The sequence below is a fragment of the Pleurodeles waltl genome, chromosome 3_2 (assembly GCF_031143425.1).
Source record: "Pleurodeles waltl isolate 20211129_DDA chromosome 3_2, aPleWal1.hap1.20221129, whole genome shotgun sequence".
NCBI lineage: Eukaryota > Metazoa > Chordata > Amphibia > Caudata > Salamandridae > Pleurodeles > Pleurodeles waltl.
In genome coordinates, this window is record NC_090441.1 from 173,167,482 (window position 1) to 173,191,919 (window position 24,438).

The window sequence follows — 24,438 nt, forward strand, 5'->3', positions numbered from 1 at the left end:
ATTAAAGACCTGGCTATTCAATAACTGAGGAGTGTTGGGTTCTCTTCCTTGCTTTTAGAGCCAGGATGCCTGTTTGGCAGCTGTTTGCTTTATAAGTTTTATTGCATTGCATTGTATTGTATTGATTGTGGAAAAGGGAGAGGCAAATTTGCTAGAACCACTGTTCAAGGAAGAAAGACACTAAAAACAAGAGAGCTCACAGTAGAGAGATTTGGAAAAAGATGATGGCTAGCGCAAGATCTAACTTTGGGCCTGAAATTGTGGAGTCGGCTAGAACATTAAGGGCCTAATTTATACTTTTTTAGCACCGCTTTTTCGTCATTTTTTTACGCAAAGGTGGCGCAAACCTACAAAATATAATTGAATTTTGTAATTTTGCGCCACTTTAGTGTCAAAAAATGACGCAAATGCTGCACTAAAAAAGTATAAATCAGGCCCTAAGTGAGGTGAGTTGACAACTGAGCTGGAATCGGAACAGAATGACAGGTGATTGGCACATCCGGGCAAGGACGGGTGCAGACTGACTTGCCTTTGCCATGTTGGTGGCTCGCCAATACACTTGTCTACTGTGTGGACTCCCACCCAGTTTCTTGATATAGGTCATCACGGAGATAGTGGGTATGGCCAAAGACGTGCTGCAGCGCATAAACCTTAATGCCCTAGTGGCCTTAGTTACTAGGAGATGAGAGAAAAGTTAAAAGAAATGTGTGACCTTTCAGACATGCCTGTGAGCCCTAAGAGTTGGTTCTTTTCCAGCACCTGTTCACTAACCCTCTCCTCTTGACTTCTTCCCCTCTTGCCTTCTCCAGTTGTGGATCTGCTGCTTAGCACACGGAGCCACCTTCCTTTCCTTTGGGTGCCATTCTCAGTTCATATACGGACTCCACCAAGAGCCGCTTGTGCGTACAGAGGACGGTGTCGCAGGTGCATACTAACCATCCGGATTGTGAACACACCTTGTCCCTTCAGCCCCACAGAAGCACTGCGCCCCCCTCAGCCACAGACATTTAAGTGGTGGGACTGTGGACTAGAAACAGATGGATTTTACTGAACAATGGCTGCAGTGAATATGGATTCTAAGCCCATGCATTCTCTGGCAAGAGTCAAGCTGCCTCAAGAGCACCAGAAAACACAAAAAGGAGACCGTGGAGCAGTTTGGCAGAAATTAAATAAGGACTTCAAGGGCACAAAGATCAAGAATGCCCTTGAAACAAGATGGTGGAGTGACCTGCTGCAGATGAATGTTAAAGAGGTTGTAATCATTGTATTTTTATAACCCTGTAGGCCACTGTTGTGCGGCTTTATAGCAACATGTATATAGTAATGTAATTATAACATCTGTGGCATACAGTTCACCAAAGTAACAGAAGCAGCATTACATGCTCCTCAGCCACCTGATGACATCACAGCAAATTAAATGACACATGAACTCAGGGTATCTAGGCACTAAAAAGAGATTGCACTATTACCCAACTAAACATTACTAATTGGGCTGATCTCAAAAGGCTAAAAATCTGAGTTGCTATAATGAATGTTCAAAAAAAGTGACCTTCATGTCACAGTCAGACCTATGGAGCAGGTATATTAAAAACACTTTTACCCCACCCCATGCAGCATCATCATGCTCAAGGCAACTCAGGGCACCACATCTCACACACTACATCACCAGATCCAATCCCACTGCACCATGGACAGGAAAACATATTGACACCCACCCAATCACATGGCCCTACATCACATCATGCACAATACCGATCACAGCACTACTGCACACCATGTATAGAAACCTAAGCCTTCATGGCTCACCCACAATGAAGGGGGCCACTGGAAGTGATATTCTCACTACAAAACACCTTACATTATTATAAACATCCTCTACCATGCTGCAGACCTCAAGCAGACCTGAAGCTTGACACTGTATCATAGCAACATCCAACACTATCACACAACCTTCACTACACCAACTTCTTGTGCCATGTGCGGTCTAACAAGCTTCAGTGGCAGGACAGCGAATAACTCCATCAGCCAAGGCGATACCTGCACATACACATGCCGAAGACAAACATGCACCCAGTAGATGTTGGATCTAACACACCAATGGATGCATGACCCATGGAGGCCACACTGGGATCAGCAGAAGGCTGCAAGGCCCGATCCCCCCGCGCCCAGCTTTGGAACAGCTCCAATGGCTACCTATGGCTCACAGTTTAAGAAGACTCACACAAGGAGTAGATGACAGTATCTGCAATCATTGCAAACATTACAGGGGCACAGATTGGGTGGAAGGTTGCAAGGCCCGTCCGCCTCTTCTGTAACACCTTTCACTATCCACCAGGCACAGGCAGACCGATGTACCAATACACAGGTGTACTGTATGCTGCAGAACTAATAATGCATAATACACTTGGCGCTACGCTTAGGCTACTAAATATTAAGGAAAAGATGCAACATCACAACAGCGCCAAGAGGCCAAGTAGTCAACGCCAATCAGATTACAGCAAACTAGCTACTGTGAGTGTTTAGCTTAACAACCTTGACACACGATGTATGGATGTATATGATATTTCTATAGTGTGAACCTAGCCAAAAGCAGTGGAGTGCTGTACGGGGTCTAAGGCAAAGATACAGTCAACAGGTAGCTGGGTTCTGTGAGGAGATGTCAATGTAAGAATCCAATGCCAAATATATATGATGTTTCCAGTTTTATAGCCGACGCCAAAAAATACTTTGCCCCTTGGCTTCTCCGTAACAGACCACTGTATTGATGATAGACTGAGTCTGCCCTTCAAGGGTCCCTGATATTTGTGTGACAGCTGCCATTTTCCACCCCTTACGTTCTAAGCAGTAAGACATACCACCGTGACCTCTATGGTGGAGAGGCAGACTGCAGACTTGCTAAACCACACTCAGTGCAATACTCTGACTGGCCACTAGGTGTCACCTTGGCCACTTGTTCACTTTTGATTCATTCTCAAGGGCATACACCTTCTACCTCAGGAGAAAATTTCAAATTAAGGCCATTGTCTCCTTCATGCCTGCACTTGAACTTGAGCCAGAGGAGGAGAAGTCTATCAGGAAACTGGGACAAATAGCAACAGGTCCATTCCACAGAAAAAGGCCAGTTGAACTACTGAGAGATATTTTGACAAACCAATACCTCCACATGTCTAGGTACAATTGGGACAAGGTCAGTCGCAGTGCTACTAATTTTGCAACATACGGGAAGTGAAGCACGGGTAGATACAGATGTGTGTGTAACATGTCAAAATGTAGTTAAATTGGGTAGCTGGGATTACCAGGCAGGTCTCATGGACCCAGAGCCAACAATCTAGCCACCACCTTGTGTTCTGTGAGGGGATGTTGATGTAGCGATGAAACTAGACAAAGCAGTTCTGATCTGTTTTGGAGGCTTATCTCTGAGGACTGAGTAGCAAATCCAGTGCAGCGTAGATGGTTCTTTAAATAGTTGAACCCACCATTAAATAAAAGATAGTCATGAGCATTAAATGTCCATGTTCAGCGAAGGTCAACATTGTAAGTACAAAAAGAGATAATTAGCCATCTAAAGTCATTACAAGATGATAAAAATGTCACTCAGTCACCACAACCTGAATGCTCTGAACATGCTCAAACAGTAGTTGTTGTTATGACCCAACTCAATGGTACTCCTTTAATCGATCTTTGAATGGAGAATGGCAGATTCACTTGACCAAGATCAGAAACTTTGAACTTAAGGCTTAATGCACACATCTATCACTCTGGCTGATGAAAACACTGGGGTATTTGATAAATAGACTAGAATGCAAGAAAGGGATTTTAGTCCTATCTTAAATCATTAAGCTTGCTGACATTCTGGCTTCTGTCGACCAAGCTGTCACTCTTGGATGAGGTTGACGCCTCCCTGAAATCATGGATTAGGGCTATGTAGCCCAACTGATTCTGTTGGACCCCTATGCATCTCTGATATAGTGGGTTAAGCCATAGGCTGATTTCTCATTGAGAAGCTGAGGACACACACATTATTGTAATTCTCACAGATGTACAGACCAATACAGTGCCCTTGTGACCTCCCTACATAATACTGAAAAGTAGTGTCTTGAGAGCTTGTTACAGCTCAAACACCCCCAAGACATTCAATCATTGTACTTTGAGGCGGATTGCATAAGAAGAGGCATATTTAAGAAAAGTGGGGCTGCATACAGTGCAGCCCCACTTTTCTTGCGCCCTTAGCACCCCCCTAATGCCACCATGTGCGCGTCATATTTAAAATACGGTGGCCCTTGGCGGTAGTTAGGGAACTAGCGTCAGAATGTTTTACGCTAGTACGACACTTCGCAGGATTAGCGTAAAAAATGTTGACACTAATCCTGCAAAGCACCAAAAGGCCCATTGTAACCAATGGAAGGCTCCTTTTAATGCCTACTCTGAGCAGGCGTTAAAAGTGCTGAAAGAAATGATGCAAAGAAATCTCTTAGATAGGGTATTCATGCCATGATTCCAGACGTTTGTAAGGTGGTGGCTTGCCCCTTGGGTAACTGAAAGCTCAACTCCAGCAAGGCTTTTATCTATGTGTTACAAAGGCTCTTACGGGTAAGGCTCAGTCAGCCCAGAACAAGGGCTTTGGCCATTTGCCCTAGACTTCGTGGTACACACCATGTCCCTGAATCACAATAACTTTACTAGTTGAAAGTGGAAAACAGTATGAACTACAAATGCCCCTGAATCATTTAAGAATGCTTTGGCATGACAGAGCCCACACACTTGCACAGCAACATCTGTAGAACTTAGATTGGGATTTGGACACTCCAGTCTCGGGACCAAGCATCTTAACACATTAGGCCTAAGGATCAGGGGCAGATAAAGCTTACAAATTGCTTAAAAAGTTGCGAGCATTCATCTATTGCGAATGTGGTCAAAATTCTCAGACTTTGCGGTGAACTTTAGCCTGCCCACCGCAGGTGGTGATTTCTTGCTGTAGGATGTGCGGCCACATAGGCCTGGATATCTTGGGACATGAACTAATGTGCTGCTGATTCTGGCCATCTCCATCATGCAATGTGTCAACTGCGGAACAGGCTCTGAGAAAAGGCGGCTCAGAGGAGGGGTCCACAAACTGCTGGTTCCCACCTCTTTATAATGCCTCTATGAGGAATTGGATAATTGATTGGGGGTGAGAACCCTCTCAAACAACAACCACAATCCTTGTCAGGGTGAACCACAAAAGTCACTAAATTAACCTGTGACTGACCCTCTGATAGCTTAGAACAAAGTCACTCAAGGTACACTTAGAGTGAATGCGTAAACTATTTATGCTCCACACAAACAATAAATAAGTGAAAACACCACAAAAAATCCCACACCAACTTAGAAACATAGAGTAAAATTTAATAAATAAAATGAGACCAAAACGCCAAAGAGCCAATCAGTAGAACAGGAGATATGCAATTTCAAAGTTTTAGGTAAGTATAGTGCCCAAAAGCATAAAGCGCCACTCGTGGGTATCTGGTTGTGCTACACCGGGGGAACGTCACAAGCTGAGGCTGAAGGGACTGGAAGGGCCGGATACACGAAGTAGGTTAGTCCAGCTGAAAAAGTTATCTTCACAAAGTCCGGTGCGGAGAGTCCAGTTTGAAGTGGAGCAGGCTGCAAGGAGTAAGGACAACCTTGCAGATGGTCGTTGCTGTAGCACGATGAGCAGGCAGGAGTCAGAGACGCTTATTGTTGTAGCGTGAATATACTCTTGAGGAGTTATGGACGGTCATTACTGAGCCCTCTGATAGCTTGGAACAAAAACAATCAGGGCACACTTAGAGTGAATGTGTAAACTATTTATGTTGGAGCTTCATGTTGGCATTCACCACGGGCTGCTGTCGCTGTAGCATGAAATGCAGATCTGGTGTTGCCAGCCATTGCTGCCGGTCACTGCAGCGTGAAGAGTCAGGTATACCAGGACTTTGCTATGCAGTCGTCATGGGGATCAAGATCTTGGCGACAATGGGCCCATTTATGGTCACGGTGAGCTCAACACTTCACAATTTCTCCTTTTCTTCATAGAGGGAGCTCAACTGAAGTCAGCAAAGGGTACAGGACACGGGGAGGCATCACTTAGGGATCAGGAACTCACTCCAACAGATGCCACCTGTTAGAAATGGGTCTTTGGTTGGCAGTCAGGTTACCCCCTGTCCAAGCAAGGACCCTCATTCTAGTCAGGGTAAGTCACACACAATCTAAATTATCCTGTGCCCACCCTCTGGTAGCTTGGCACTGAGCAGTCAGGCTCAACACACAAAGCAATGTGTAAAGTATTTGTACAATAAATCATGAAATAACACAGTAGAACACCACAAAAATACACCACACAGTGTTTAGAAAAATATTTCATATTTATCTGGTAAGATGCAGGTCAAAACAATTAAGATGCAATAAGTATATGTGGAAATATCATTGCAAAATGATATAAAGTGTCTTTAGTGTCTTAAAAAGCAACAAGTGTCTCTTGCAAGCACAAAGTACCTGGTTTGCGTTCAAATTCTCCAAAAGGGGCCGCAGAGGAGGAGGTGCGTGTAAAACGGGGAGGTGTGCGTTGATTTTTCCAGCGCACACAAATGATGCTCGTTGAGTTTTCACGCAGGGCAGGCTTTGCATTAATTTCTGGCACGTAGACTGGGATCCTCTTCAGGTTGCGGGGTTTTCGGACACCATGGGGTCGATGCGTTGAAATCCGGCGCTGGCAGGACGAAGTCACAGGGGCTGCGTTGATCCGGTGAGCGTTGCGTGGAACTTTCTATCACACGGCAGGCGTTGCGTCGATTTCTCGCAGGAAGTCGGGCTGCGTCGTTCCAGCTCAGCTTTGCGTCGATCCAGTGGCCCGTGCGTCAAATTTCCAGACGCTATGCTGGCGCTGCATCGCTCTTCTCCTTGCGAAGTCGGGCTGCTTCGTTCCATTTTGGCGTGTAGTGATTTTCTCACCACAATGCAGGCTGTGCGTCATTTCTTGCAGGCTGCGCGTCGATTTTCGTCGCACAGGGAGTTCTCTTGCAGGAATGAAGTCTTTTTGGTCCTGGGACTTCAGGGAACAGGAGGCAAGCTCTATCCAAGCCCTTGGAGAGCACGTCTTCAGCACAGCCAGAGAGCAACAAGGCAGCAGGGCAACAGCAAGGCAGCAGTCCCTCTCAGAAAAGCAGCCAGGTGAATCCTTTGGGCCACCAGGCAGTTCTTCTTGACAGGTTGCAGGTTCTGGTTCAGGTTCTTCTCCAGGAAGTGTCTTGATGAAGTAGAGTGTCTACCTCAGAAGTGTCTGTGAAGTAGAAGTGTCTGAGTTGGTGGGGTCAGAGACCCTGCTTAAATACACAAATGTGCCTTTGAAGTGGGGGAGACTTCAAAGAGTGGCTTAGAAGTGCACAATGTCCCCTTTCAGTTCCCATCCTGTCTGCCAGGGTCCCAGTAGGGGGGTGGCAGTCCTTTGTGTGGGGGCAGGCTACTGTCCTTTGACATGTAAGTGTCAGGCCCTCCACCCTCCCAGCCCAGAAAGACCCATTCAATATGCAGATGTTTGCAAGTGTGACTGAGCATCCTGTGTTTGGGGTTGTCTGAGTGAATGCACAAGGGAGCTGTCAACTAAACCGAGCCAGACATGGATTGGAAGGCACAGAAGGATTTAAGTGTAGAGAAATGCTCAATTTCTAAAAGTAGCATTTCTAAAATAGTAATATAAAATCCAACTTCACCATTAAGCAGGATGTTGTATCACCATTCTGGCCATACTAAATATGACCTGCCTACTCCTTTCAGATCAGGATCTACCACTCAAACAGTATACGAGGGTAGCCTTAATGCTATCCTTTGAAAGGAGCAGGCCTCATAGCAGTGTAAAAACGAATTTAAGAGTTTTACACTACCAGGACATATAGAACACACATGTTCATGTCCTGCCTTTTACTTACATAGCACCCTGACTATGGGCTACCTAGGGCCTACCTGGGGGTGACTTATATGTAGAGAAAGGGGAGTTTAAGGCTTGGCAAGTACTCTTAATTGCCAAGTCGAAGTAGCAGTGAAACTGCACGCACAGGCCTTGCAATGGCAGGCTAGAGACATGGTTAGGGGGCTACTTATGTGGGTGGCACAACCAGTGCTACAGACCACTAGTAGCATTTTAATTTACAGGCCCTGGGCACATGTAATGCACTTGACTAGGGACTTGCAAGTAAATTAAATAAGCCAATTGGGTATGAGCAATGTCATTATGTTTTAACAAGAGAGCAAATGCACTTTAGCACTGATTAAGTGTGCAGAGTCCTAAAGCCAGCAAAAATGAGGTCAGAAAAAGAGAAAGTGGAAGGCAAAGGGTTTTGGGGTGACCCTGCAGAAAGGCCATTTCCAACACCACCAAGGTTCAGATAGATCAGTGCAGCAGGTCAGAGGAGCATTTGAAGGGAGGCCTCTGGACCTTGTTGTGTGTCTGTAGCACATAACAGGAGGTCAGCCACGTGACCACTGGAGTCACTCTGCCTGGGATGAAGGAAGCAGGTCCAGTCTTCAATCTCAGAGAGCAAGACAGGCCTCAAGCAGCAGGGCAGTCCTCTGGCAATAGGGCAGTCCTTCTTCTGTAGTATCCACATGTCCAGGAATGAACTGAAGAGTGGGTCTCAGGGTCTTATTTTTATACCTGGTACCAGCTTTGCAGTTGGAGAAACTTCTGCAGCCCCACCCCCTTAGATGGTTCTGGAATTTCCTTCCCCTCTGCCCTGCTACCAGGTTGTCTTTGGTGACAAAAGGCTAGAGCAAAGCCCTTTGTAAATGTGCTGAAGCAGCTGTTTTAAAATGTAAGTGGGGCCGTGCACAGCCTTACTCCTCTTATCCTGGCAGGTTGGCCCATCCTGCCAACATCTAGTCCTCCTTAGTGTCAATGTCTGGGAAGAATACACAAAGGTCAACTGCCAAACTAGTCATGTGACCCGGGATACAGGCTGCAGGCACCAAATGGTTAGAACAAGAAAATGCCCCTTTTCGAAAAGTGGCATTTTCAGAATCGCGATTTAAACTCCAACTTTACCATTAAAGAGGGGGTTTAAATTACAATTAATTTCAGTTACAACTTGAGATTTCTACCTGTTCCCAAACAAACGTTATCACTTATTGAATGTAACAAGGTAACCCAATGTTATCCTATATAAGAGGTAGGCCTCACTTTAGTTACCAGGACATGTAAAACTTAAATGTACATGTCCAACTTTTTAAATACAATTCACCCTGCACTGAGGACTGGTTAGGGCCTACCCTAGGGGTGACTTATATGTCTTAAAAAGGAAGGTATAGGCCTGACAATAGGTTTATTTGCCAGGTCGAAATGGAAATTCAAAACTGCACAAAAGTTGCAGAGGCAGGCCTGAGACATGGTTTAAATGGGTTACTTAAGTGGGTGGCATAATCAGTGCTGCAGGCCCATTAGTAGCATTTAATTTACAGACCCTGAGTACATGCAGTGCCACTTAACTAGGGGATTATGAGTAAAATAAATGTGTCAATCAGATGTAAGCCCATTTTACCATGTTTAAAGAAGTGAGCACAAGCGCTCTAGCACTGGTTAGAAGTGGTACAGTGCACAGAGTCTTGAAGCCAACAAAAACGAATTTCAGAAAATAGGAGGGGTGAAGGAAAAACATTTGGGGTGACCCTGCAGAGAGGACCAAGTCCAACAGCATCACTCTTTTTTATGTTTGAACTAAGCATCTCAGCATTCAAAGCTTGCAAAGTTTAAAAAACAATAATGTGAAGCTGAGTCAGCCAATTGCGCTGCCTTTTCCCATAGTTATGGCCAAACCCAGCAAACCTATATTCAGGCTCTTGAGAAAAAATATCAGTTTGCAGAATAACTTCGTTGTTTGAGTACCACACAACCTACTGCATGTTTAGCACCTAAGAAGGAGTCTCCTCAAAGGAGCTCACTTATTTGCAGCACAGGAAGTGGCTAGAGACAATGTTTTAAACTTTTGAAAATATAAAGTACCCAGTCCTAAGGGTCCCATTTATTTTCAGATCTAATATTTATTTTAAATATTTGTAAATGTTATTGCCCATCTTTTTTGAAGTATTGCAAGGTGAGCTAGTGCTGGAAATGAACCTGATGATGACAATTATATGAATATGTACCCACTTGACACAGCATTGAAGTTGCTGGCAGCATCAGTCTGACAATCTCAAGACATCATGGAACTCATCCATTAATGCTGAATGTCAAAACTGGTATGCAGACAGGGGGTATCTGAGCTCTTACTCTAGACTGACATACCTGGACAAATAGCTGCATGTGATGTACATTATCAGTACATTGTGTTACTGCATGTTATGGTCAATGTCAGTAGCTAATAGAGGTATCTTTCATCAAACTCAAAACTGTCAGATGGCCACACCCCTTCTGAGTTAAGTCCCGTCTCCTCGCACCTAGATTAGATATACCAGCGCCGCAAGAGACGCTATAACTTAAATCAGGATTCCAGCCTCCTCGGAGCAGTGACCCTTAAAATGACATATAAAACAGAACTCATGATAATTGCCACGCCCCTTTTAATCACCACCTTCAGCTTTTCATGACCTGGGTGTTTTACCAGAGGAAGGGACATGAGCATTTGCTACTTTGCTTCCACTTCAAGCAGTGGCATGTCAAGAAGAGAAGACCCACTATCCCCATGGCTGACGGGTTCAGCCACCCCCACGTTAGCCGAGACCTGGATTGCGCCACAACGTAACCGTAGCATTTGTCACACCACAGGCAGTGAGGTAGGCTGCATATGCAAAATTGCCTTAATCTCTGGATTTAACGTCCACCTCTACTGACCCCTGATAAAGATGTTGTGTCCTAGAAAATGGGATTTACGTTTTCCCCGTAAATTCACTCAGGAAATACTAGTCCACGATATTGCCTTGGGAATAAATATAGTTGACCAGGATAAACAATAGCGATAAATGGATTGGAATCATGGTTAAAAAAAACATTAAAGAGACCTCAAAAGGTCCCTGGGGTGTAACAACGCACTGGATGCTGAACTCATATGCTTTCTCCCCCGCATGTAGAGACGCCACCCACCTTTCAGCCCAAACTTACCTCATAAGTACTAGCGCAAGTTACACGCTCGGCTCGAGGATGTCGAGAGCACCATTCTGGCAGCGGCCAGGGAACAGATGTGCTCATTTTATTAGAGCGGCGACCAACACAGAGGCAGCGCTTAGCCTTGACGTCCGTATTTGAAAGCGGATAATAAGAGCACGTAGCAGTTAATGCTGTTCAGAAGTTCAGTTATGAAGGATTCCAGAGCAACTGCTTATTAAACTCTGGGGACCTCCTTTACAAAGCCTTTGCTCCACCGTTGTGTCATTGTTTTTTGACACAACGGTGGCACACCCAGTGCTCCACACTGCTCCACATTTACAAACTGATGCATTGGGCCCAATGTGTCTATTTGTAAAGCCTTGCGTCACATAATACCTGTGTCAGGTATAATGTATGTAAGGTAGGCATTCCTGGGCAAAAAAACACTCAGAACTGACGCAGTGAAATTTACATTTTGCTGCATCGTTCTGTGACTTCACTGCATCAGAATTTTACCGCCTGCTCAGAGCAGGTATTAAACTGACGCAGGGCTTTTCTCAATGGGGGTCCTCTGGCATTGCTGGAGTACCGTCATTTTTTTTTTTACGCTAGTCCAGCAATGCATGAGGTTAGTGCCACAGATGCGTCAGAATTTCTGTGAAAAAGTGGGCCATGGAGCCCTGTAGTGTAAATACAGCGCATCCATGGCGTCGTTGGGGGGTTGTAGGACAGCGCAAAATATTTGATGCATCAGAGCCGATGATTCAGATTCTTGTAAACGAGGCCCTGGGTTTTAGACTGCGGCATTCAATATAGAGTAACAGAAGCTTATTTCACAGCAGTTATAGCAAAATGATTCAATTGTGGTCAGTGCTTTGAAAGGGCAGGTGCTCTCCGGTACTGAGTACCTGCACTTCCTTAATTTCAAAAGAAGAGTACCTGCACTTCTTTATTTCCATTTAAAGCACTGATTGTGGTGAGGTAAAGTAAAAAAAAGAAATAACAAAATATGTTATAATGAATATATTGGAAACAGATCTATAAATAACTTCCTTATTGTTTATCATAGAACATGATAGGAAATCATGCACTTGTGATTTAATGAATGCATTATAATAGATCTCACGATGGCAAGTGTCGCAGTAACCAAAATAAATATGACAAGGACACAATTTCTAAAGAACTCTAAAAACTCATGGAAAGTAAATCAAAAGACACATCAGTAACCAGAAATAGGCAGCAAAAATCAAAACTGTGAATCATCTTAATTTAAAGCACTTAAAGTATGAATTATATGAAATACAGCAATGAGCACTGCAGCAATATAAAAAGCCAGTATTGCAACAATGTATCAGTAAGACATGGCAGTGCAACAATACACCAAAGATAAATTAAACATCAGAATACTCATTGAGTGCAATATCTGTATGTGACAATTTAAGACAAGGAACTGTCTATCATGAAATAAAGTGTATTGTGAGAAGGTTTGGCTGTGTGGTGATTAGGAATGGAAAGTTCAAAACAGGTTGTAAATTCTACAGTTTGGAAATGAGATGGAGTATTTTTTCTGTTGATTGCGCCAAACCAGCATGTGCTGTAAGTTTGTAAATTAATTTCACTCATCAGAAATTCAAATGACATGTTGTTATTATAATGTATATGATTGTAACCTGCACAGATGATCTCAAGACCCATCCGGATTCACTCTGCTTTGTGATAAGATGATTGGAAGCCCTATATGTTTCGGGGCATATTGATCAAATTTTCACGCAGGGCAATGCAGCAAGCCGCCTTGCTGCGTTGCGTGAAAGGGCAGGAATGCATTGGATTTATTTAAAATTATACAGGGCATTCCTACTCTCTGTCTGCGCTGGCGAACAATGTGCTGTCTAGCACTAACGCAGGCACCCTGGCGCCATGGTGCAAGGGTGCCTGCGTTGTAGGCAGGATTATTTCTGTGCAGGAAGGGGCACCTTCCTTCACAAAAACAATTCTCAAAGGTATTTTCCTCTTTCTGTGTGTCCTGCAGAATGCAACACAAGTAGAATAAGGAAAAACAAGGAGAAATAAACATTTTTCTACTCCTTACATTTACTCTGTGCATTTTGACGCACGCTCACGTCAACCTCTTATGGTAAATCTGGGAATGCGCCAAAGATCCTGGGTGGATGCGTAGACACACCCACGCTCCACCCATGGAATGCATCACTGGGAAGGAGTAACGTGAGGCAGCAACTTGCGCTGCCTTGAGTTACTCCACATTTATCAAGCCACGCAGGGCCACGCAAGGTGGCCTTGCATGGTTTGGTCAATACCATTCTAGGTTTTGAGCCCCCCATGTGGAGGAAGAGCACCACAAACCCATTATAAATATGGGCCTAGATCTGAATGTCTCAGAATTATGATATTTGCATTGGCCAGGCAGAAGATAATGAAAAATATATTCGATCATGTGGTGTTTTGAATATGGGGGGCATCCGTAAAAAAGCGAGAGATTCCATGTTCATCAAACGTGGTTTTCCTGCTCCACTTAGAGGTGGGCAAAGCACCAGGTTTCTGCTGGAGAAGCTTCAGCCGGAAAAAAAAACCTTGGTTGCCTGCTTCCTGGCTGATGGTCAATGCATGTCAGAAGGTCCGTATCATGCATGGCGGTCCTTCCACTGTGTATTTATCCTGCTCTCGACATGGGAAAAGCCTGGCAGTCTCAAACAGAAAAACAACAAAACAAACAAGCATTTACAATGCAGCGGGTCTCACGTTTGCTCGTGTTAGAGCCGATTGCCTTGTAAACTCCTAACCCGACTTTTCACCTATCGGGCAAAAGTGCATTTATGCACGTAACCCGAAAAAGTGAAATCAAGTAGGTAAAGCGCTCGACTTCTGCCAAGCGAGATCGGGCTCGTAAATTAGTTTAAAAAAAAGTCCACAAGCCCGATGGAAAACAGCGAGCCTCGCATGTTTTCTGTACTTGGTCGCTGCGCTCGAGGAGGGCTAGCCACCGGAAAAGGCATGACGTATGCGTGCCTTCGACTAATGAAAGAAAGCCGATTTAATTAGGGAAGCCCACGAACCAATAAAAAGCACTGACGTGAAGTTGACAGGGCTCGGAGCCCTTTTCTAAATACATAAGAGTCTCCCTGCTATACGCATGCGTGAGCGCATGCAAAGCAGGCTCGACCCTAAAAATGGGCACCATCTGCCATGCATGACAGCGAGTCGGCATTTCGGGTTTTGAAGAAAAGGCTTAACCCGCACCCGCCGAAGCACTTTTGGAAAGACTATTTCCGCATTGTTGGCTGTAATCGTCAGGTGTGGCAGGAAGACGTTTGCCAGAACGACAGTGACAGATGCCTGTGTTGACATGGTGGACTGCCAGCCATATTCCAAACAGTCAAATTACTGTTCTTAAGTGGAGAGCCTGGTACTGTGGTGACCACTGTGGTTGTGTAGGAGACTATATTGCATCTCCAACTGAATCAGGATCACCTATTGAGCACGAAAACCCACATATCAGGTCATTTTCTCTGTTCACATTTAACAAGTAAAAACCTGATGACTTATGCACAGGAAAACTGCTAAGAAAGTCAAAACATGCAGAAATCAGTGTGCAAACTTCTGATTGTTCATGGTATACCTCATTCTGACCTACAAAACTTGTTTGAGCAGTTGCTCGCGCAAGGTTTGTCTGTTGGCTCTGCATTATTCAGGTCTCGTGGCTTTGTTCTTTTGCCATATCAAACAGCTCATCCCATGAGACCCCCTTCAGATGTCTTTCAATGGTCTAGGATTTCCATGTTAGAGGAAAAGTGATTGCACAAGTTACTGCAAACTCCAAACCCTTTTGAATGGTAATTCCAGGTGCAGTTTTACTGCATCATTTCCCTGGGGCATTCAGAATGATGCCCAGAGGTTTCCCAGGTCAAGTACATAACTCTGCTTCCTTCTCAGGCACCTGCACCTTTCTGATGATATTTTCAACAAATTGGCAAATATTGAGGTGTGTGCAGCACACAGGTTTGGAAATGTTCAGACTTCGCATTGGAGCTTGAGGGCTGGATCTATCAAGTAATGCTCCCTGACTGCTCAAAACAGGGAATCCTGTCTGACAAATTACATGACCACAGCATCTCCAGAACATCTGAAGATATATAGCTTGGGGTCTTGGACAGAACATTCATCAGACTTTGAGCGTATTAAAAACATTACAGAGGCTGGTGGGGTGGGGAAGATTCCTTCAATGACTGTGTTTGTCTCGGGGAGATAGAAATTCCTCTCCCAGAGCCCAACCTCATCCCACAAATGCAATGTGTTATACACGAATGTCTTCCTGAAATTAAAATTATATTTATAACAAGCATTGCCAAGGACATAGGTTCGCCTTTGGGACCCATTGGCTTTGCCAATGGTTTTTAGCAATGTTGTGCAGCATCCCCAAAGTTGTGTGGCATGAATAAAGATGATGTGGCGGCTGTGACATGTGTGACTTCAAAATAACACAAACCTTTTTATTTACCAAGTTGGACCTGTAAATAAAAAATAAGATAGCTACCACTTTTTTGATGTGCAGGTGGGGGAGCAATACAGAGAGCATGAGTGGGGGAAGCAGCCCAAAGAACGCAGTGGGGTGAAGCATTACAAAGGATATGGGTGGGGGGAAGCAACACAGAGGGTGTGGTTGGGGAAAACAACACACAGGGCGGGGGATGGGAGTAACATGGAGGGCGGTGGTAGAAAGGAAAAAGCAACTCATGTGCAAACTGTCTGTCGAGCAGAGCACACAGATCACGCAGAACTTTCATAGCTGTCAGAGCAAGCCACGGAGCATAGGAAGAACAACGCTGAGAGATGCCGAGAGAAAAGCTGAGATGCATGGGGTCCATAAAGTGTCCGGCGGCCAGTGTCCACCTAAACAGTGAGTGTGCTCGGGTCCTCCCCGCAGTGCAGGTTGTTGCTGACTGCAGCCCGTGCTGGGAAGGCAGCACGGCCCACGGGGAGAAGGCAGCACCTGCAGAAGCAACAGCGGCCCATCGCTCCCTGAGCCCACTCTAAGAGTCTACTTAATGAGTCTGCACCTCAACCTCCTCCTCCTCCTGTATGCCCTCACGATGACCCAGATACTCTGTAGCATTTAAGCCCACCAGCAGACAACCAGCAAGCTCCGTGCCATGTACAGAGCACAGCTACCCCCTCGGGAACCCTCCCCGTTGCCTCCAGCATAAAGGAAGGAAAGAAGACCAAGCACATCAATAGGAAGATTGATGAGGAGTGGGGCGCAACCTGACCAACTTGCGACTGGCGATAGGCGGCATATTTTACATATCTGCTTGACAGGCAGCAGCGGAGCTTGGCGCGAGATGCCTGGAAGAGGGTAACGGGCAGCAAACTTGCTCTAGGCTGTGGGCACTGTGCAGCACACAAGGTGGGTTGTGATAGGTCACTGCAGCTTGTGCGCACCTGGTATCTGCCCTGCCCTGACATATCACTCCGCATTAAATCTACCTCTTTGGATTTTTCAATCCTTCAATTTACAATCTGCCACCTCCTGCAACTCTGAGAATCTCACCACAGTTCCCTGCGCACCAGCCATCCTGGTCACCCTACCGGCTCTACGCTAGCTCTACACTATCAAACTATCAATCAAGTAATAATCCTCCCATTCTTGTAATTATGCCCCTAGGGGTTGAATAAGAATGAAGTTTCAAAAGGAAGCCCCTGAAAGAGAAGCTAAAACCAATGCTTAACCGTAAGGTGCCCTTTAAACCTCTTTAAACCCCTGGCAACCCTAGCAGAGTGCCCACAAGGCAGCAACCTCCAAAAGGATCAACATGCGGCCAGGGCATGAAAAGGTGTCTCAGACCCCTGCAAGGAGAAAGAGAAAGCTACAATCACTGTTAACAGCAAAGAGCACTAAGGAAATATCGGCATGGGAGAACCAGTCATCAATTTCACCAGTGTCCCAGATGTTTGAGAAAGCCACAAAAATTTCACATACGTTTGATTTTCTAAAGGACCCAGTCGGGGCTATCTTCTCCATCTCAGGGGACACAAATATCCTCCCAGCTCCAGTCTCACCAACTATAAGCATTAATAGCTCCTGCCGTGGCTTAAGCCACAACTCTGGAGCAAGTGTTGGGACCAAGGCCGCAGTAACCAACCCCGAGGAGGGAGAGAATAAGGAGGCCTATCGGAGGCCAACAACAGACCTAGAGTTGCTCTCACTAAGGTCCTTGTCCCCACAAACCTCACCCAGTTACCCCTACCCCAAATATCTTCAAGACCGCTACTGAGAAATGGTGCTCCACCACCAATTGAGGTCAGAGTAACAATTGGCAAAAGGCGGGAATCACAACTACACCAGGAAGATCAAAATCACGCTCATCACATTGCAGCAGGGCAACTGGAGCAGACAAGCCCCAGGCTCATATTGAACTAATCTTGACCCATTTTTAATTTATCTAGGGCGCAAATGACCAACGACTCATACTCTTGTAATTCAATTCCAGCAAGGCCAGGGCAGGGGGCAAATGACACACTCCCACACGAGGAGGGGGGAAACCAATTGCTGGAGCACCCCATGGCCAACCAATAATGCTATCACAAAGAAAGCTCAAAACCACATCCCTCAAAAGAGACCCTGGTTCTCAAGTAGGTTCCCCTGCAGTTTCCAAAAGCCCAGATAAAAACAACACAGTGTCCCCCCTAAGGCAAAGGTTAAGATTAGCAACAGGAGCTGGGACTGTATGGGATATTCTATTCAGGACATCTCAACTGACACTGGACATGTTCACCCAACAGTCAAACAAAATGGACCTCCATGTACACTTGCTAAATGTCATGGCAAAATCGGTATCCGGGATTGACCAGAAGCTGGTTGACTTAACCTGATAATGCGGGTACAAAACCATGCTGCAACAACCTACATTGACTGTATCTGTGCCCCTTTGATCAAAAAGCTTGCTACTATCCCAGATGTTCTGACCTCCTTAATGGAAGATTTAAAACTAAACCTGGATATCCCACGCAGTAAAAAGGACCAAGCTTCTCTAGCACAATCGACTCAAGAACATGGCATGATGAGTGGTCACAGCAACATAAACACAGGATAAACAGGCACGGGGGAGTTCATCAACAAATCATCCTTATGGAGGAGCCAGGCAACTCTACCAATGAGGCCCTTAATTTAAATACGAGGCTGCCATAACTCCTAGCCACCGCCCCAGAGCAATTAGAGAAACAAATGACAAAATAAACACAAAGGAAGAAACAGTGCAAGGCCAGAATCAAAATAAAAAGCATTTTAGTAACAATCTCCTTCTCCTTCACAAGCCCAAGCAAAATGGCCAACATTGAAATTCAAACCCACTGATGAGAAGTCAATTCTATAAAGTCTTGTAAAAAAAAATAAAACCCTATCCCCTATTTGACAAAAAGCCGGGGACAATACCTCGAAGTGGCCCACCCCTTGAATAATGCTGGGCCCTTATCCTAGCCCATGCCTCACTTCTCAGAGACTCGAGTTCTCTAGAGAAGCCAGGCCTGTGTGGTAGGTCCCAAAGAAAGGAGGCATGCTCCCATCAAGAGCCTAAGGCAGCCCTTGAGGAGGTCCAAGAAGGAATCACTGTCAAGCCATCTCAACCTATACTTAGAACAGCTAATCCCAAGGTTGACGAATCCCAACTGGCCCAGCCTCGTACTTTAGCAGTCACTAGCCCTCTGACAAAATCATCGGCCTCTCCCAAGACCGAAAATGATCTACTAAGGGTTCTTGCAGTCCAGGCCCACATAATCTCGGTCAGCCACATGGCCCCTTAGCTTACGGTAATCAAATAATTTTACTCCAGCATACCAGTCAAGGAGTAGAGACGATATTCTCAACTGAGGTAACAGATTAAAGTCCCTACAGGTGATTCCATCGTTGAAAAACCTCCACGACTGACTTCGAATCTGTCGAATTCTTGGCTACCATGGAAGATAAAATGCAAGAGTCAACACTTGTGACTTGGGCCTCTAGTCGGTTGTTTAGGAAAGTTCTCCAGAAGAAAGAATGCTTCCAAAACTGGGGTATTAGGATTAGCAAGCCCCGCTTAATAGCCTATCCAGCTCTGCTTGTCCCCCCAGAACAGCCTTTCTCGGTGCGAGACCAAAATGACAACAAACCAGTATGCTCAATTCTCAAGAACCCAATTGGCAAAATGGTTCCCCCATCTCCCGTACGTTCGCAGGCACAAAAAATACACTTGCCAAACAGTAAATATAGTTCTGTTCACCTAAACCTAGACTGGCTAGCAGTCGCTCCTGTTGTACTAAAGTACAGCCATCTCAGCAAGCATCAACGTCAAAGCCAAGGCCAACAGCAACCATGAAAATGTGCTCATGGAACATAAACAGTGCATACACCAAAACCACAATCAGCCGCTAATAAATCTCGCAGGGGAACAACAAATCATTCTCCTACAAGAAACATGGGCAGCTCGACTGTTCCCAATGGACAGTTTCATTGGCTACTACAGCCCGGTGCTTAAAGCAAAGATATTTGGCCGCCCAAAGGGGGGACTGACTATTTTCATAGCAGCAGTACTCAAGACGGAAAGCGAGCTGGTGGAGTCAGATGACAACAACATTTTAATAGTCAGACTTCATAAATGGCACAATGAAGCACAGACATCCCTCCTTCAGAACAACCTTTACAACCACACACTCTCAAGCCAGGAAAATAATGCCCTCAGAACTGGTAAATACTATACTAGCAAGCCCACAAGATCCATCATTCTTGGAAATCCTAGTCACAGGCGACTTTAATATGAGCCTGCTGTCCCCTTTCATCCGAGAGGATCAAACAGTGCGGCAGGACCTTCTCTGGGTAGTGCCTACCAGACCGCCGGACCGACAAGCTGCAGACCCAGGAATGCAACGGCGTGACACTAGTAAAAGACCTTGAATCTCTTGGCCTAAGAGCACTGAGCAGGAGATACCAACAAGACTCTCCACCAGCGTGAACCTCTATTCTGCTAGTTCGTGCTCCACAATCGATTACACAGTCGTAAGCCTACCCCTACTCTGTCTAATCGCATCATATCAGGTTAAAAAAACGGGGAAAGCGACCACAGGGAACAATTTATAGAACTTAGTACCCAATGCATGCTCTACCAGCAGGCAAAATCCTTGCGAGGAAATCTTGGCACCACAAACTAAAGGAGGTTTCACTGGTGGAAAGACACAGTTGGGTCAACTGGGGCCACCGCCTCCAGCCTCGTCAGGCACGGCTTTAACAACTATTTCCTCAAACCGGTAATAGAACTGTCACTTTTTACAGAGCGGTATTATTGAGACTTGTCTGACAAAAAAAAAACCAAAGCCTTATCAACTCAAAAAAAAATTAGCAAAGTATCTGCTTTAAGCCACATTCTAAGGAGCAACTGCAACAGGATTCTAAGACAGGCCAGGAGCCAACTGGGGAACCTTGCGATCGAAACCAACCTGAAACTTTTAAACAAAATATACTGAAGGGTAATATGGGAGGGGAAAATAATGATAAAACAAAGTTTCTGGACAAAAGCACTGTACCTTAGTAAAAAGAAAAACTCAAGAGACTTCTGGAGAATGGTCAGTAATCTGAACAGGCCTCCATCGGCAGTCTCAAGTTCAAACTTAGCAGACTCGAGTTGGGTGGACTTCTTGACAAAGCATTTTAATTCACTGCCAGTGGCTAGAGCCTCTCCCAGCCAACAGCTAGCTTGTGAAGACTCAATAATAAGTTTTACAACTTCAGACAACCTTGCATCTGGATTCTCTGATGCACAAATATGTACATACATTCGAAAGAGCAGATGAGACAGGACACCAGGCCCAAATGGAAATCCTCAAGCTTTGTACACGTCTGATCGCACATTTTGGACAGCCAGCCTCGCAGTTCTTCAACAGTGCCCTTCAATTCAAAACTATCCTGGACTCCTGGAAAGGTTCCATAATCACACCAGTCTTTAAAGGAGGCGACCGTCATCTACTGGAAAACTACCTCCTAATTGCGCTGCTGAACACTGAGGCAAGGCTCTTTGCAGGGCTTTTTCTAATGGATTTATTGTGCTTGACGGAAAAGAAACATACTATCCCTCCAAATCAGACAGGGTTTGTACAAGGACCTGGTACGACAACCAACATTTTACTCGCTTTATCCAAGGCTCTGAGTACCTGTTTTCGATGGTTGTTGCCCCGTCACTGGCTACTGAGCCCTCTGCTACGAAGTTGCCCTGAGGTTCTTGAGGCTCTTCTTACCAGCCATTCACTGGACACTGGACACAATGAATGCATTGCACTGTACTGGCCATTGGTTATCATTAGGCGTCGGGTGCAAATTAGAGGCAGAGATGCTAAACAGTCAAAGTGGTAAGAGTTGGAGTGGTGGTGTGCGGCAGGCGCAGTCCTAGTAATTTTGATTGGTTTGTGGCTTTGGCTCTGGCGGTATTCCGCCCATGGATATGGGACTTTGAAGGAGTTTGAAAGCATCTTGTATGAGGCTCGTAATTGGGCCCCAAGGAGGAGAGGGCCTTGATAAAATCACTCCAATAACACTTGCATCATTTCTTGTGGGCATCATTCCTTGGCGTATCTGGTCTTGGTTTCAACTTTGGGACTTTGGTAGGGGCTGCGATGTTGTTTGAGCACTTGGAGCACGTGGAGCGGTTGGAAGTTTTGGAACAGAATAAGGAGTAGCTCAAGGAGGTGTAATGAGTGCCTGAAGTAGTTGAAGGGGGTCGAGGAAGAGCAAAGGGCAAATAGAGGAGAGGTGGTTTAGTGACCGCTGCATTGTGGTTGAGCCCTGTGTCTACGGAAGAGGCCTGGCTAGGTCCGGGTGTGGCTTGCAGGTCATGGTTGCTCCCCACCTCTGTCCTTTGCCCTTTATATCCATATTACCTGACCAGGGGGTCCTGCCCCCACCTTCCTTATGCGTCACCCGGGCAAGCAGCAAGTGGCTACAAATCCTCAAGGTTGACCCAGAGGATGTTTGAGTGGAGCACAGGGGATTGTGGCCATAGCTGTTGGATCCACTCACACATCCATCCTCTCTTGAGCAACAGAAAAATGACAGTGAGGAAATTATGATCTGACCATTTGATTGGTGACTCCAACTATCCCTTGAGATAAAAAAAAACATTTGTCGAAGAAGTTCCTGATTGTCTTATTTGAAGTCTTATTCTCACATTTCAAGTTTCTTATTATCAAATCCCAAAGAGGGGGAAGGAAAGACGAAGGCCATGGAAAAAGGGCAAGCTGTTGGTCTACTTTCAGACTCTCTTCCCTCACAGAGGTTTCATATAGATGAGGGAATTCAAACCGCTCAACTTTGTACAGCAATGTGGAATTCTGAACAACTGTGCAGTCCCTCTGGCACAGTAAACGGAGGAGGTGTTTCAAAGGAGTCTAACCATGGCAGTGAGCATGAGCCGGGTACTACGAGACCGGAGATTGTATCATTTATTTGCTCGTCAGTCCATTTGATAAACACTTGCCCTGAATTCATCCCCAAAAATGTCTCGCCAAAGAAACTGGAACTGGCTTTGAGAGGGGACCAGGTGGAATCGCCAGTTTGTTTGCACGATCAAGTTACTTATCCAGCTCCCTTGAATTCCCCTGGCTGTGGAAGCTTCATTGAGGGCCATGCTGAGGACCCCCTATGTCTGAAGACACACCTTGCCTGATGTTAGTATCATAAATGACAAAGATTTGCAGAGGGAAGCGTGCCTGAAATCACTTGCCGACCTGGAGGGGGGCGAGTTGGGTCAGACTTCGCAGTGTCCACACAGCCGCCCCTCTCCGCTGGCACTGTATTGTAGTACTCCATCTTTAGGGCATTCCTTGGTTTTGGTGAACTCTTCATAAGCATTGCACTCAATGAACTCCTTGAATGTAGTAAATTGTGATTCCATGGTATTTGAAGGTCCACAAGAATTTGCACAGCAATCTGACAGAAATTGGGGAAGGTAATGGGAAGGGTTGATCTGAAATTATGTTCTGCATTGAGAAAGTTATGTCATCTATTTTATCCCTGCTGGAAAGGTCTGTCTCTAGTTCTGACCATGTGCTGGATGTGCTGTTCTCTATACTGTTGATGGTTCAACAACTCACTACTTTAGGCTGCGGCAATATGCAAGGCTAAAGGGCAAAAGAGTTGACCTCACAGGCTATTCAAGTTAGTAGCGCTGGTACCGGGAGGTTAAAAGAAAATGGTATTTTTTTTTAATGGAGTAACAAGTAAATAACTAGGGGCCAGATGGGGGAGGAGCCAAGATGGCGACCGAGTCAGACGCTTGAGAAAGGAGCTCCGACTCGGGCCTGGATGATAAATCCTGGTGGGCACCCCCGGGCAGGGCGCATCAACAAGGGCTATACGTGCCGGCCCCCGGGGCGGCCCTGGACCCGAGGAACAGATGAATCGCTGCCTGAGCGCGGCTGGAGCCACGTCGACCCGATCGTGGGACTCCGGCGGCACAAAGGAGGCGCCCGGCAAAGCGGCGCCCGATCCCAACGACGGGAACAGGTGAGGAGGGGGCTGCGGCGGCTGGAAGTCTCAGAGCCCCGGGACATTGGTGAAACGTGGGGGTCCAAGTGCTGGTCCGGCCCTCCTGGGCCCTTGGCTGCCGGGGGCGGCGCTCTGCTCCCCCCCCTCCCCCACCCTCCCTACCTAGCAACGAACAGAGCAGGAGCCCCACGCCTCAACCCGGGCCGATCCTGCTGTGAGCAAGATCGGCGAAATCAAGCAAAAGAGAGGGGACTTTCTCCCCCCCTCCCCTCCCCCTCCTTGGGTGGCATCTGCGGCCCCGACGACGCACCCGCTGCCAAAGCGTGGCACTACACTGGAGCGGACTTCCTCTGCCTCCTTCTGCCGACCGCCGCACACCGCTCCCCCTCCCTACCTACAGATTGCAGCGCGGAGCTGAAACTGGCTTCGGAGTTGTGACCCGGCCCACAGCGCTCGGTCTGGAGACCGCGGGCTGGTGAGGGGGAACCGCCCCGGTGATAGGGGAGCACGGCATAAGGGGCGCTCACCTGTGACCGGGGTGAAGTGCGATACGCCTGCCGCACGCAGGCGGCTACATCCCCTTTCCGCCCCCCCTCCTGCACGCGGGGATTGTGGGAGACGGCACCCGGCCCCAGCGGGGACCGGCTGGGGGTGCCCAACACGGGGACGGACCTTTCTTCACCTTTTCCCCTCCACGCAGGAGTGCACCCAGAGACTTGTCCTCGAATCGTGAGTGGACGGAGGCGTTCCCACGCAGACAGCGCGGACCCCCTGGGTCTCCCCCTCCCATAGGGGGACATCGCGAGGGGCACCTAACAGGGGGCGAGGAGCT

The 24,438-nt window shown here is 46.4% G+C and overlaps 1 protein-coding gene across 1 annotated transcript in view; it reads left to right on the top strand.

The window, feature by feature from the left end:
* The window catches only part of SLC11A1 (solute carrier family 11 member 1), a 141,395-nt gene extending 128,821 nt beyond the window's left edge, over window positions 1-12,574 (top strand). Inside the window, exon 15 of the mRNA XM_069227100.1 lies at window positions 810-12,574. Coding sequence (XP_069083201.1) covers window positions 810-935 — 126 coding nt within the window. The 3' untranslated portion in view covers window positions 936-12,574. The remainder of the gene's footprint in view (window positions 1-809) is intronic.
* Window positions 12,575-24,438: the final 11,864 nt, after the last annotated feature.